This window comes from Pogonomyrmex barbatus, unplaced genomic scaffold (assembly GCF_055798465.1).
Source record: "Pogonomyrmex barbatus isolate J1 unplaced genomic scaffold, ASM5579846v1 scaffold2, whole genome shotgun sequence".
Lineage (NCBI taxonomy): Eukaryota > Metazoa > Arthropoda > Insecta > Hymenoptera > Formicidae > Pogonomyrmex > Pogonomyrmex barbatus.
Window position 1 is genome coordinate 126,847 of NW_028297116.1, and position 11,893 is coordinate 138,739.

The window sequence follows — 11,893 nt, forward strand, 5'->3', positions numbered from 1 at the left end:
ATACATCTTCAATTTTGCAAGAGAAAAAAGTGTTAGAAATGTAAATATCGAGCAGCTCTGGATATTAATTTTAAGAACGAAGAATAATCAGCAAAAATATTTATGCGCACATTTCGTTTTCTTTCTTTCGTTTATTCTGTTCAGATGGTTTTAAGGGCGACATCGTGCTCTGGTGCAAACTGTTACTGCCCGGTGCCGTGAAGAGAATTTATAATCTACAGAGCAAGCAGCTGATAAAATTGTTCGCGCGAATGCTGCTCCAGGACGAGGACGCGATGCTGGAGCATCTGGAGCAAGGCGACGTGGCCGAGACGATCAGCGAATTCTTTGAAAATAGTGCTGCCGTGTCGCCTTGCGCCGCGAGCGTATTGACGATCCAGGACGTAAGTTGAAAAATCGACGTACAATTTTTTTTTCTTCTTTTTACAAATTTGGAGAAAGAAAAGAAATGAAGAAAAATGACAACAAAATCCAAATCCAAATTAAATTTAAGAATAAGAATATTTGGTCCGATCCATTGCAACGATCCACGATGAAATTGAAGCCAATTTGAATTTAGAAAAATTGAAAAATATGAAATTTCTTCATTTTGCTAAAGAATTAAAACTTTATTCGAGCGAGTTCGATCCGTCCATTTGATTATAATCCATCAGTAATAAAAATTTATTAAATAATTTGGAGCTGAGAACGGAAGATAATGAAATGAAATTTAACTTTGTGTGGAATTTTCCGAATTTTAATTTACCGCGCGCGATAAATTAAAATAAATGCAGGATGAGGTTTTATTAATTTTTATTTATCTTTATTAATGAGCGTCGGTTTTATCGTCGGACAGGTTGACCTTTTTTTGGAAAGGTTGTCGCATTTGACCAAGGAGGAGGAGCAGATGCATCATTTTCGATCTATCCTCGATAAGTAAGTTCGTTGATCGGCCGTTCTTTTCGTTAACCTTTCCGGCTACGGCATCTCTTTATAAAAAATGTCTTATCGACGAAACAAATACATAAAAGCACCGCGGTTACGTCGCTTAGCCCCGATTTATCTATATATCCAATTGGTATAAAATAGCGATAAAACCATTCTGCAATTAACGCATGGAGTCTGAATTGCTCGCAATTTATCTTTATTTATTTACTTAATTTATATTCTCTTTATTATATCTTTTTTAAAATTTTGCCATTTCGAATTGCGTTTGTTTTCGCCGCACGAGAGATATATCACATTTACAGAGATTGTAAATGCAGTTCTTCCTTCTACCTTTTTTATGTTTATTTTACTTGTTATTTTACTTGTAACCTTTTGCGAACGTTCGATAAAAATTTTAGATGTACCGCCAACGATCTGAAAATGATAGTACGTCTGATCAAGCACGATCTGAGAATCAACGCCGGGCCGAAACACATGTGAGTATACGCTCAAATACGTTGCAAATCTTTTTTACAATTGGTTTTTCGATGATGATTATTAAAATGTATACACACACACACACACACACACACACACACACACACACACACACACACACACACACACACACACACACACACACACACACACACACACACACACACACGTATGCGTATTCAGTCTCGAGGGGCTTCACGTGGACGCATACAAGGCCTTCCAGATGTCCCGGGATTTGGAAGCGGTGGTGCGACGTTTCCTGCCGAATCCAGAGGAAAAGTCATGCCCCTCGAGCTCACCTTCAAGCCGCAATAAAGTCGCTATCTCGCTGATGACTCCCGTTTTACCAATGCTGGTACATCGAGAACTAAATCCGAAATATCGTTATTATTTCTAATACTCGTTGCATATAATATTAATAACATTGTATATTATTAACGCGTGAATTAGTACGAAATATTTGGCTTCAATATTATTATACATATAATGTAATTATATTATTATTATTATTATTATTATTATTATTATTATTATTATTATTATTATTATAATTATATATGATACAATGATGTATATTTAATATTTTATATATATAATTATTAAGTTACTTTTCGAGATTAAACATACAATAATTTTCAATTATGTTTAATGAGTTGTTATACGGAAAGCTAAATAATCACGCGTTGTTATTAACTAATTATTAGTTGTAATCAGCTGAATACGTAATTAATTAATTAATTAATTAATTAATAAAGGCCGAGGCATGCACATCTGTGGAAATGGCGATGCGGAAGTGCCCGAATGGGATGTTATCGGAGGTCAAGTACGACGGTGAGCGTGTGCAGGTGCACAAAAGTGGAAATGATTTTCGATACTTCAGCAGATCTCTTAAGCCGGTTTTGCCTCATAAGGTTAGAAAGAGTGAGAAAGAGAGAGAAATATTACGTAGCTATTTTTTTCAATAACTCATTACTTTAAATAATTTACATTTTCTAAGTCGAGTTTTTTTGGAAGTGATAGAGATACTTCACATATATTTCGTCGAAAAATCGTTCGAGAATTATTATTTACATAATATATATTATTTACATAATAATATAGAATACAATAATAATAGAATTCAAGATAATTGTGAAATTCGAAACACACGACGACGCTCACGCGACTCCGCGATTTCCGAGTAATCGGCTTTTCTAGGTGAATCTCTTCAAGGATTACATAGGACAGGCGTTTCCTGATGGGGATGATCTGATTCTTGATTCTGAGGTTCTTATGGTTGACAATGAGACCGGACAACCTCTGCCTTTCGGCACTTTAGGAATTCACAAAGTAAGAGCAACGAATTTTGTTTCAAATCTTTTCACTTAACTCTATTTTTCTCTAATGATTTCTGAATGCGATATCTCTATATTTTGTTTTATGTCGAATTTATATTTGGCAATCGATAACAAATCTATAGTAATGCTACGTGCAATACTTTACAATATTTTTCAAAATTTTTTGGGTCGCGATTTGTTTACAGGGAAAAAAAAAAATAAAATGTAAGTACTCGTGACTCCCCACTTTTAGCTTTAAATTGAAAGAAGAAGATATTTTTATTTTCCGAATTAGATTCTTTTAAATATGTGTTAAATTATTTTATGCATGTTTTCTATTTTTAGTAAAATTTCTTGAATAAATTTCTTGAATTTTCATCGGTATATTTTATTATACGTCTAATTATAAAGTAAATCAAATATATGAATGAAAATTTGTGGAATTTTCCGCAATCCTCTATCTCAATTGCTTTATAATAATAGAAATGTGTGCATATAATAATATGTTTTAAATAATTAAATTTATTTTCAGAAAGCTGAATTCAAAAACGCCAATGTGTGCCTTTTCGTTTTCGACTGCTTGTATTATAACGGCGAGATACTTATAGACAAGTAAATATCGAATTTCAAAAAGTATTCTATATGATAATTTTTTTATAAAAATTATATTTTGATATTGATTTAATGTGTTTTTTTTTTTTTTTTTTTTTTTTTTTTTTTTTTCCATTGCGTTAGATCTATGCTTGAACGCAGGAACATCTTGAAAGACAGGATGACCGAGATACCGAACAGAATAATGTTGTCGGAAGTACACGAAGTGCACGTAAAGAAATAAAATGAACAAAAGAAACGCTAATTCCCATTTATTTACAGCAGTATATTAGATTACGATTCGCGTTCGATTTCAGGATCCGCGGGATTTAGCGGAAAGGATTATTCACGTGTTGAAACTGGGTCTCGAGGGTTTGGTCCTGAAGGATATCGACGTAGGTATCGATCCTAGTAACGCGCAAAAATTTTCTTGTTACACATAGACTCTCGCGTTATTATTACGTTATTTAAATAATTAAATAATTATTTATTTACTTAATTATCCGATACAGAGTGTTCTTATTTCATTTATATTATCTATAACTTCCGACGATAAAATCGATCGATTTTTAAATATCTCGTAGATGCTTCTTCATGGATCGCTAGGTACTTGTGCTTTATTTGATTTCGCAATCCGTATTTCCAGAGCAAATACGAGCCTGGTAAGAGGCACTGGTTGAAGGTAAAAAAGGACTATCTCTGCGGCGGTGCGATGGCTGATAGCGCAGATCTCGTCGTGCTTGGTGCATGGTACGGCACAGGTAACAAAGGTCTGTACAACTGGTACTTTATCGCATTGCAGTGCGAAAGATTCGAAAGATAAAACTAAATCTGATGTATTGTAGTTTTTATTAAATCTTTATTAAACGATTATAATTGTTCGATATTACAAGTACTAAGCGGTTGTTTTAACTGTTTTTAATGTAATGTACCTGTGTTGTTTCTAGTATCGAAGATAGGATATTGAAATTTTCTGATTTTATTGGTCTATCAGAATAAGAGCCGGTTGTTCCACTTTCGAATAAATTTGCTTACTGGATAAAACTGTGAGTAAGAAAAAGAAAAAGAGAATGCGAAAGAATAAACGGAGATTTATCAAAGAGTGGAACAATCCATTCCGAAGGGAGTAATTGATAAAAAATTAGAAAATTTTATAATCGTGTTTTTAAATTTTTAAAAAGAAAAAAATATTAATTTAAACGATAGAAATAATCAGCAATGATCACAATAATTGGTATTAGTATTAAACACATCAAACTATTCTTATCATCATATAACGATGATCAAATAAAAAGCTGTTATGATTATTCCATTATAATATAGTATAGTTATCCATATCTTATTTTACATAAATTAATAAAGTTAAGATACTTGCAATACAGCAGGCGAAACAAATAAACAAAAATTGATAAAAAAAAATGATAAAAGCAATCAAGTCGAATTTATACATCTAAAAAGAAATTTATTAATAATTTATTATAAAGAAATTTATTTTATGCTACTTGATAGAGAAATTACTGATTCTTTTGCAACAACTTGATCTCGAAAGGTCTCCTCGAGTTTCCTAGATTTTTGTTTTCTTTTTTTACTTGTCTCGCAGGCGGCATGCTATCGGTCTTTTTAATGGGTTGCTACGACGAGAAGCGCGACAAGTGGTTAACCGTTACCAAGGTAAATACAATTAAATAAAATGTTTACTCTTGACTCTTTTAAATAAATGTTAACTCGGAGAGACCATGTTTTCTTATCGTCCTAGGTCCACACGGGGCATGACGATGCTACCCTGGCGGCGTTGCAGGACGAGCTTGACATGGTGAAGATCGGCAAGGACGCTGAAAAGCTGCCGAATTGGTTGCTCGCCAAGAAACCTATGGTGCCGGACTTTGTAGCGAAGGATCCCAAGGTAATCCGGCAAGTCAACCCCTCGATCAACAAATCTATCCCATCATTGAAACGGGAATGCTTTTATTTAAATAAGAATTTTTATTTGAATTTTTTTAATACCCAAGTTTAAATTATGATTTAATGTCAATTTTTATTTTAGGATTTAGGAACTAAAACCCTTTAATTATAGAGTTAAGACGATATCATTTTTTTTTCAAGAGTTAAAATGTTAATTTTATTTTAAATATTCTTTTTTCGTTATTCGATTCTATATTTACCTGACTACTAATTAATTAACACACCTCTCTACCGTTCGACCACATCCTCTCTATATTCGAGTTATTCAAATCTCATTTTCGCAATGCAAACTGCGGATCTTGGCGTATAATGTAGCGTTAATATGCTCCGCTATTAATCCGTCATAACCACTAATCGTTCAATTTCGACTGTGGGCGACTGTGGGATGGACAGAAACAACCGGTATGGGAGATAACGGGCGCCGAGTTTACAAACCAGGGGGTGCACACCGCGGACGGCATCAGCATCCGGTTTCCGCGCGTTACGCGGATCCGCGATGACAAGGACTGGTCAACGGCCACCAACCTGGAGGAGCTGCGCAATCTCTTCAAAAGGGAGCCCGAGTCTCTCGATTTCGATCACCTGCTAAACGTTCCAACGGACGTCAACGCTCGTCATACGAGTCCGAGAAAGAAACCGTCTGGTTCTCCGAGGAAGGACACGTCGCCAGGGAAGGTCGAAAGTGCGAGGAAGAGAACGAACTCGTGGGACATGCCATCGACGAGTTCCAAGATCAAGGAGGAACCGCTTCCGGGAACGCCCGTCAAAAAACGAAAAAGGGATGAATGCGACCAAGGACCTGCTTCGGACAGAATCCCATCGGAGAGCGAGGGATTGAAGATGAAACACGAGCTCAAGAAAGAAACAGAGGAATCTTCGTCGACTTCGGGATTCTCTCCCAAGAAGGAGAAAAGATTCAGGGATTCAGGGATGAAACGAGAAGGGGAGGATCATTGCACCGATCGTCTTGCTGGCGAGACGGAAAGATCCTTCGAGTCCTCGAAGGACACGAGTGCCTCCGATTCGGATATCGAAGATACCGTAAGTGATAAGTGATAATATCCCATTTATTTTCCGATAATATGGAGAAATTTACCTTTTATTTAATCTTGGCAAACGGTTTCTTATTTCTTATGTTTCTTTCTAAACGAAATTCTATCTGGGAATCTCTTTTAATAAACTCTCATCAAGCTCTATTTCATTCTTCCCCTTTTAATTCATATTTAGATCACTCGATTAATTAATTTAATTTATTAATTCCGCTGCATGAGAATAACATTAACCATTAGCATAAATTGTCCGATTAATATTATTCATGCGCTTATTAAATATCCTGCACGCTGTTTACTCCGCTCTCTGTGTTTATACTTGAAAATTGTTTATTTATTTATGCTACATAGTTTCACGCAGTTGCACGGATTCGGCAAACATATGTATGTCTCTATAACATTTAAGAAACGTATCTCTTTGCTACGTATAATTTGCTACATTAACGGCGTTGCCGTAAATTAAATTCATTTCTAAGAACGAGAGGAATCGATCAGAAGCCTCTCTTTTTATTCGATTGTTAATATTTTGCGTAAAAAATAAAAAGAAGGTTGCACTATCGAGATTTATATTCGACCGTTTGAAATGTCTTCCTGCGAGATGGAAGTTAATCTGATTCGAAGAAGCGAAGCTTGTCACGACTGTCACGAGTGTTTCTTGTTATAAGCGTCTTTTCTCACGCGCTCCAGGATTATCTGCATCTTTTTATGAGAGAGAGAGAGAGATGACGTTATCGGTAGATTTTTCTTCTCACGCTCTCCTTTATGTCCTTTATGTCCTGTTGGAGAATTCGAATTGGGACAATGATGAATACCTCGTATTTTCTCTCACTGATTTCTCGTAATCGGTCACCACCGATATCTATTGCTTATCAACAATCTTCCGCGAACAAACCTGTTCCCGTTCTTCGCAGTTCGCTAACTCTGTCCGCAACTAGAACATCGGACAGTGAAGTTGAAGTCTATTCATCCATCTTCTCGAAAGTTGTCTGACGTAACTGTTACTTACCTAGATGTTCGTGTTTTTTATTGTAAGTTCATCGCACACGTGCTCACCTTTAGCCTTTGTGCGCTTGTGACAAGATATTTTTCCGTTTATTCAATTTCCGCTTTAACTTATTCATTATACATTCTGCATTATATATTCTGCATATTAAATTTATTTACGTAATTATTATATACTCACATAATAATTATATTATATAATAATATAATTACATGGAGTTTTGCTAAAGCACTTATAAACTTGATCAGACAGCTCTGTAAGTAATTTTAATAACCCAAACAATTTTTACTTCTATATCCAGTTAAATTTTTAAATGTTAGCAAAACCTTTCTTTGAGTGTATTATTTAATTATATGCATTATCATATATTATAATATATAAAAATAAAATATAAAGTATAAAATTTCATATATATATATATATATATATATATATATATATATATATATATATATATATACTTACCGTATATTTTTTTTATATAAGTTATATTATTGTTTTACTTTTACACTGTATTTTATGTTATATGATTTTATATTTTATATTATTTTTACTTTTTTTGTGTGAACTTTGATATTACATTCTCTTCTTTTTCTTCTTCATTTTGCACTTACTTCATCTTGGCATGCCGTTATTATTTCTCCCATTACATTTTACCTTTCGCTCCTTTTTTTTTTTTTCTCTATCTATCGCAAATTTTCTTTGCAGAAATTTAATAATGTGCTGCAAGATGTACGAGCGAGCCTCGCGCCTGGTTTCGATACGAGCAGGAGGAAGGACGCACGGAAAATGCTTAAAATGTATCCTTTCTTTTGTCGTTATTTTGATACGTTAATTAATACGTCGCCGTAATTGCTCGCTGTAATCGCATTATCTTTACGCTCGCATTATATTTGCGATTTCATAAAAGCTGGTCTCGCTCGCTTTCGATAATGTCATAAATTTTTACATCCCCATCGTTCTCCCCCTCGTTTTTTTTCTCTTCGATTCTCTAATCGATTTTCGAAGTAACGCAAATGTCGGTCTTGTATTAACAGGGAAGTTGCATTATCGTGACACACGTTCTTTATCTCTTTGCATTCGCAACGAATGTCTCATTAATGTCCTTTCGCTATTTTTGAAAAATACGCCATCGTACGTTGAAAAGTATATGAGCGTTGTATGTACGTAAATTATTTGAAAAAGAGTCAAATGTCGAATGAGTTAACTTGAAATATATTTTTCAATGGAATTAAAGTACCACTGGAAGTCGGTGGCGGAAACGGAAATACAAATTCGCTCGACTTGATGAAAAATATTTCAAAAACATATTTTAAATCTTAAGATTCCGCTTGCGCGCAAATCTCGTCAAACTCTTTTACCCGCCTCTTCGAGCAGAAATCTCGCCGAAGAAAAAGCTTTTGATGCACTTTCGAAGCGGAATCTTTAGGCCTTTAGTAAAAGAAGCCTTTTTGAAAATATATCTCTACGTTTATTTTTCGCGAAATCATATAAATTTGTATTTCGCCGTTTCTTCCTGATCTGAGGTGATCCTTTAATTTTGTTTGTTATTGTGAATGTCCTTTTAATTCTTCAAATGCAAAAATAATTTTTAATTCTTCAATTCTTAAGTTTCAAGGTTTCTTTTTTTTTTTTTTTTTTTTTTTTATCGAAAAAGAAGCCTTCGAAAAGAATTTATTTATACCATGTCCATTCATTTCGCGCCATGAAATTACCTCCCTCGGTTTGTTTCCATATTTTGGACCACTCTGTATTGTAATTATAATAATTGAAATGTACCATATAGTATGTACCACAAATTACTCGAAGAATGTAATTTACGAAACGTCGAGACAGAAAACAGGTCGACGGTACAGGTCGCGGTGTAGTGAACGTAAACGTCTGTTTCTCGGTGGGCCGAGTTTACAATGGCCAGAGACGTCGCGCTGGCTCGCGCAGGATTCTTATCCTCGATGGGATCGCGTCCAGTCTCCGGTTTACCCTCTGGAATCGTTTCCGCGACGTTGTCACGACGTGAGCGAGGTCCACTTTTCTCTCAGCAAAACGCGCTTATACACATACTCGCACACGCCCCGGGGGGGTGAATTTAAAGCCGACACTCTAAACTGCGATCCTCCTTGACAACGTTGAAATGTTAGACTCGGCGCCACGATAGTCACGCCGGAGAACGGACACGACTCGACGACGACCCACATCATCCACACGCGCATGGAAATTCCGTCCTCCGTCATTCTCAGGGTAAGTTTGAACTAGTTAAACGGCATACGTAAGATAATGTAACGCGCGATTGTGCGGGATGAAAGGGCACAGCTGTGGACCGAGACAACGAGAACGAGAAGTTGACTTTTTCAGCAGAAACCTTCCCTCCCCTCAAGGAAAATTTGTCGAGAAAACTCGGGGATAAAGATGCTCTACGCGTCACTCCTGTGCGCGCATATGTCGACATGTTGTAATTAAGAACAGCATGCCGTAATGAAAATCATGCCGTATATATTAATAAATGCCGTCATATTAATAAATAATGCAAATAACGCGCGACTTTTGCGTATATAAGTTGATTATATTTCGAAATTTAATTGTTTTAAAATGTATAACATATTTAAAAATTTTATCCTCCCGCCGAATGTATGCTCCCTCCCTGATATTTTCACCGAGAGGTTGCATTTTTATCGCTCAACCTCAAACTGGCGTCCCTCAGCTCGCGATTACACTCTCTGCGAATCCGCTATCTGACGATAGTCGAGCGGCCTTACCCGCTTTTATCGGCGAAAAATCGCGTGGGAATTTAGCAGCGTGAGCAACGCGGAAATTTAACGCGCGATCGTACGGCGGGACGGAATGGCGTGGGATGGGAAAAGGTAAGGGGGGCCATAATCGGATTAACCGCGGTTAATACCGCGGCCATTACTGTCTCCCGATCCAGACCGTTCAGCACTTTCCGCTATCCTGGAAGCAAGTTGCCGGCTCGATTAATCGCCGGCGCCAATTACCGGACGTCGCCGTTAATTTGCCGTTATCCCACACCGGTTATGGAAAATATATATATATATATATATATATATATATATATATATATATTTTTTTTCAGGTCGCGAATGCGACTCATGTCGTCGTCACGCTACGATTTTACGTCAATTCCAATGAGATTTTTTTCAACTGTCATTTAAAAAAAATTTTTTTTATCGGCTCCTAACATCTTGGTATAACTCGTACAGTGCTTGCGTCATCGGCGCTTATCAGATTTATCAGAAAGTTCATTCGTTTCTTTTTTCATTTATTAACGTAAGCGCCACGTGGGCGGAAGCGAACAAATTTCCCGATCGATTTAAAAATATATCAAATAATTCAAAAACGCATTCGACGATAATAATTTTCTCTAAGACACCTGATATACCGCCTGGGGATGAAATATATAAGGGGAAAAGGATATCCTTGCGTCATCACTGTGGCGTTACGTTGATTAAATTTGTCCGATAAAGTGCATCTTTTTATCTTATTTCTCGATAGAACGAACGAATGAATTTTTTTCGGCGAATCTGATAATGTTGGTGCGAGATGTCACGGTTTTGAAATGTCGCTTTTTTATTCGCAAGAACTTAACTAAAGGTTGGATGGAGTTAGATAGAAACAAAGAGGCGATCATAGGAAGATTAATGGGAGGAAAAGTTAGATTGGGAAAAAGGGAAAAAGAATTAAAGGAAAGAAGCGAAGAGGAAAATAACGACAAGGTAAAAACAAAGGGAGGAGATAAGTTTTTCGCAAAAAGAGGAATGTGTTAAGAGAGACCGTGATAGAAATACATAGGAATAAATAAGTAAATAAGGCAAATAAAAAGTAGGCAAATAAGGATAGAGTAGGAAAGATGAGCAAAAGTTATAAGCAAGCGAAAAGAACGAAGCAAAAGAGTAAATAAATAAAAACAAGTATGATGTATAACACGATAGATAATTAGATATGAAAGGATGAATGTGGTTAAGTGATTAATTTTTGTAAACCAAGTCCCTTTCTTGGCTACAAGGCTAAAGTGCAAATAAATTCTATTCTATTCTATTTCTATTCTATTCTTCATTCGCAAGGACTTTGCGGACTTTCCGAGAACCGTCAAGCATGTGAACGTGTCCTGGCTGGAGGAAACCGCGGCGCGGTCGAGGAAGCAAGACGAGGTCCAGCATGCGGTTCAGCTAGTGGGCGATTACTGTAATTGTTCGTGCATACATCGGTAACGCAGCACTTATCGTTTTTAACACACACACACACACACACACACACACACACACACACCCACACACACACACACCACACACACACACACCCACCCACCCACACACACACACACACACACACACACACACACACACATACACACATGTACACATGTACACATAAATTGTACACAGCAATGCTCGTTTCAGGGTTTAATAAAATATGTAAATGTCTGTAATAATAAAACAAAATTAAAATGTCTTGTGATAAAAGCAAGAAATAAAGGCAAGGAAGAAATAAAAGGCAAAGGAAGAAATAAAAGATACTTTCCCTTGATTATAAACTTACTTTCTTCTTTCCCTTAA

The 11,893-nt window shown here is 36.1% G+C and overlaps 1 protein-coding gene across 5 annotated transcripts in view; it reads left to right on the forward strand.

The window, feature by feature from the left end:
• Positions 1 to 11,849, forward strand: part of DNAlig3 (DNA ligase 3) — a 38,723-nt gene extending 26,874 nt beyond the window's left edge. For 2 of the 5 annotated variants that reach the window (XM_089076356.1, XM_089076353.1), the window contains exons 4-19: positions 145 to 383; positions 836 to 915; positions 1,326 to 1,403; positions 1,588 to 1,759; positions 2,160 to 2,315; positions 2,602 to 2,733; positions 3,253 to 3,332; positions 3,456 to 3,543; positions 3,629 to 3,706; positions 3,958 to 4,081; positions 4,912 to 4,982; positions 5,068 to 5,214; positions 5,667 to 6,314; positions 8,034 to 8,125; positions 9,464 to 9,563; positions 11,402 to 11,849. In XM_089076356.1, coding sequence (XP_088932482.1) covers positions 145 to 383; positions 836 to 915; positions 1,326 to 1,403; positions 1,588 to 1,759; positions 2,160 to 2,315; positions 2,602 to 2,733; positions 3,253 to 3,332; positions 3,456 to 3,543; positions 3,629 to 3,706; positions 3,958 to 4,081; positions 4,912 to 4,982; positions 5,068 to 5,214; positions 5,667 to 6,314; positions 8,034 to 8,125; positions 9,464 to 9,563; positions 11,402 to 11,548 — 2,432 coding nt within the window. In that variant the 3' untranslated portion in view covers positions 11,549 to 11,849. The remainder of the gene's footprint in view (positions 1 to 144; positions 384 to 835; positions 916 to 1,325; positions 1,404 to 1,587; positions 1,760 to 2,159; positions 2,316 to 2,601; positions 2,734 to 3,252; positions 3,333 to 3,455; positions 3,544 to 3,628; positions 3,707 to 3,957; positions 4,082 to 4,911; positions 4,983 to 5,067; positions 5,215 to 5,666; positions 6,315 to 8,033; positions 8,126 to 9,463; positions 9,564 to 11,401) is intronic. The other 3 variants (XM_089076354.1, XM_089076355.1, XM_089076357.1) reach the window with 3 other exon arrangements.
• Positions 11,850 to 11,893: the final 44 nt, after the last annotated feature.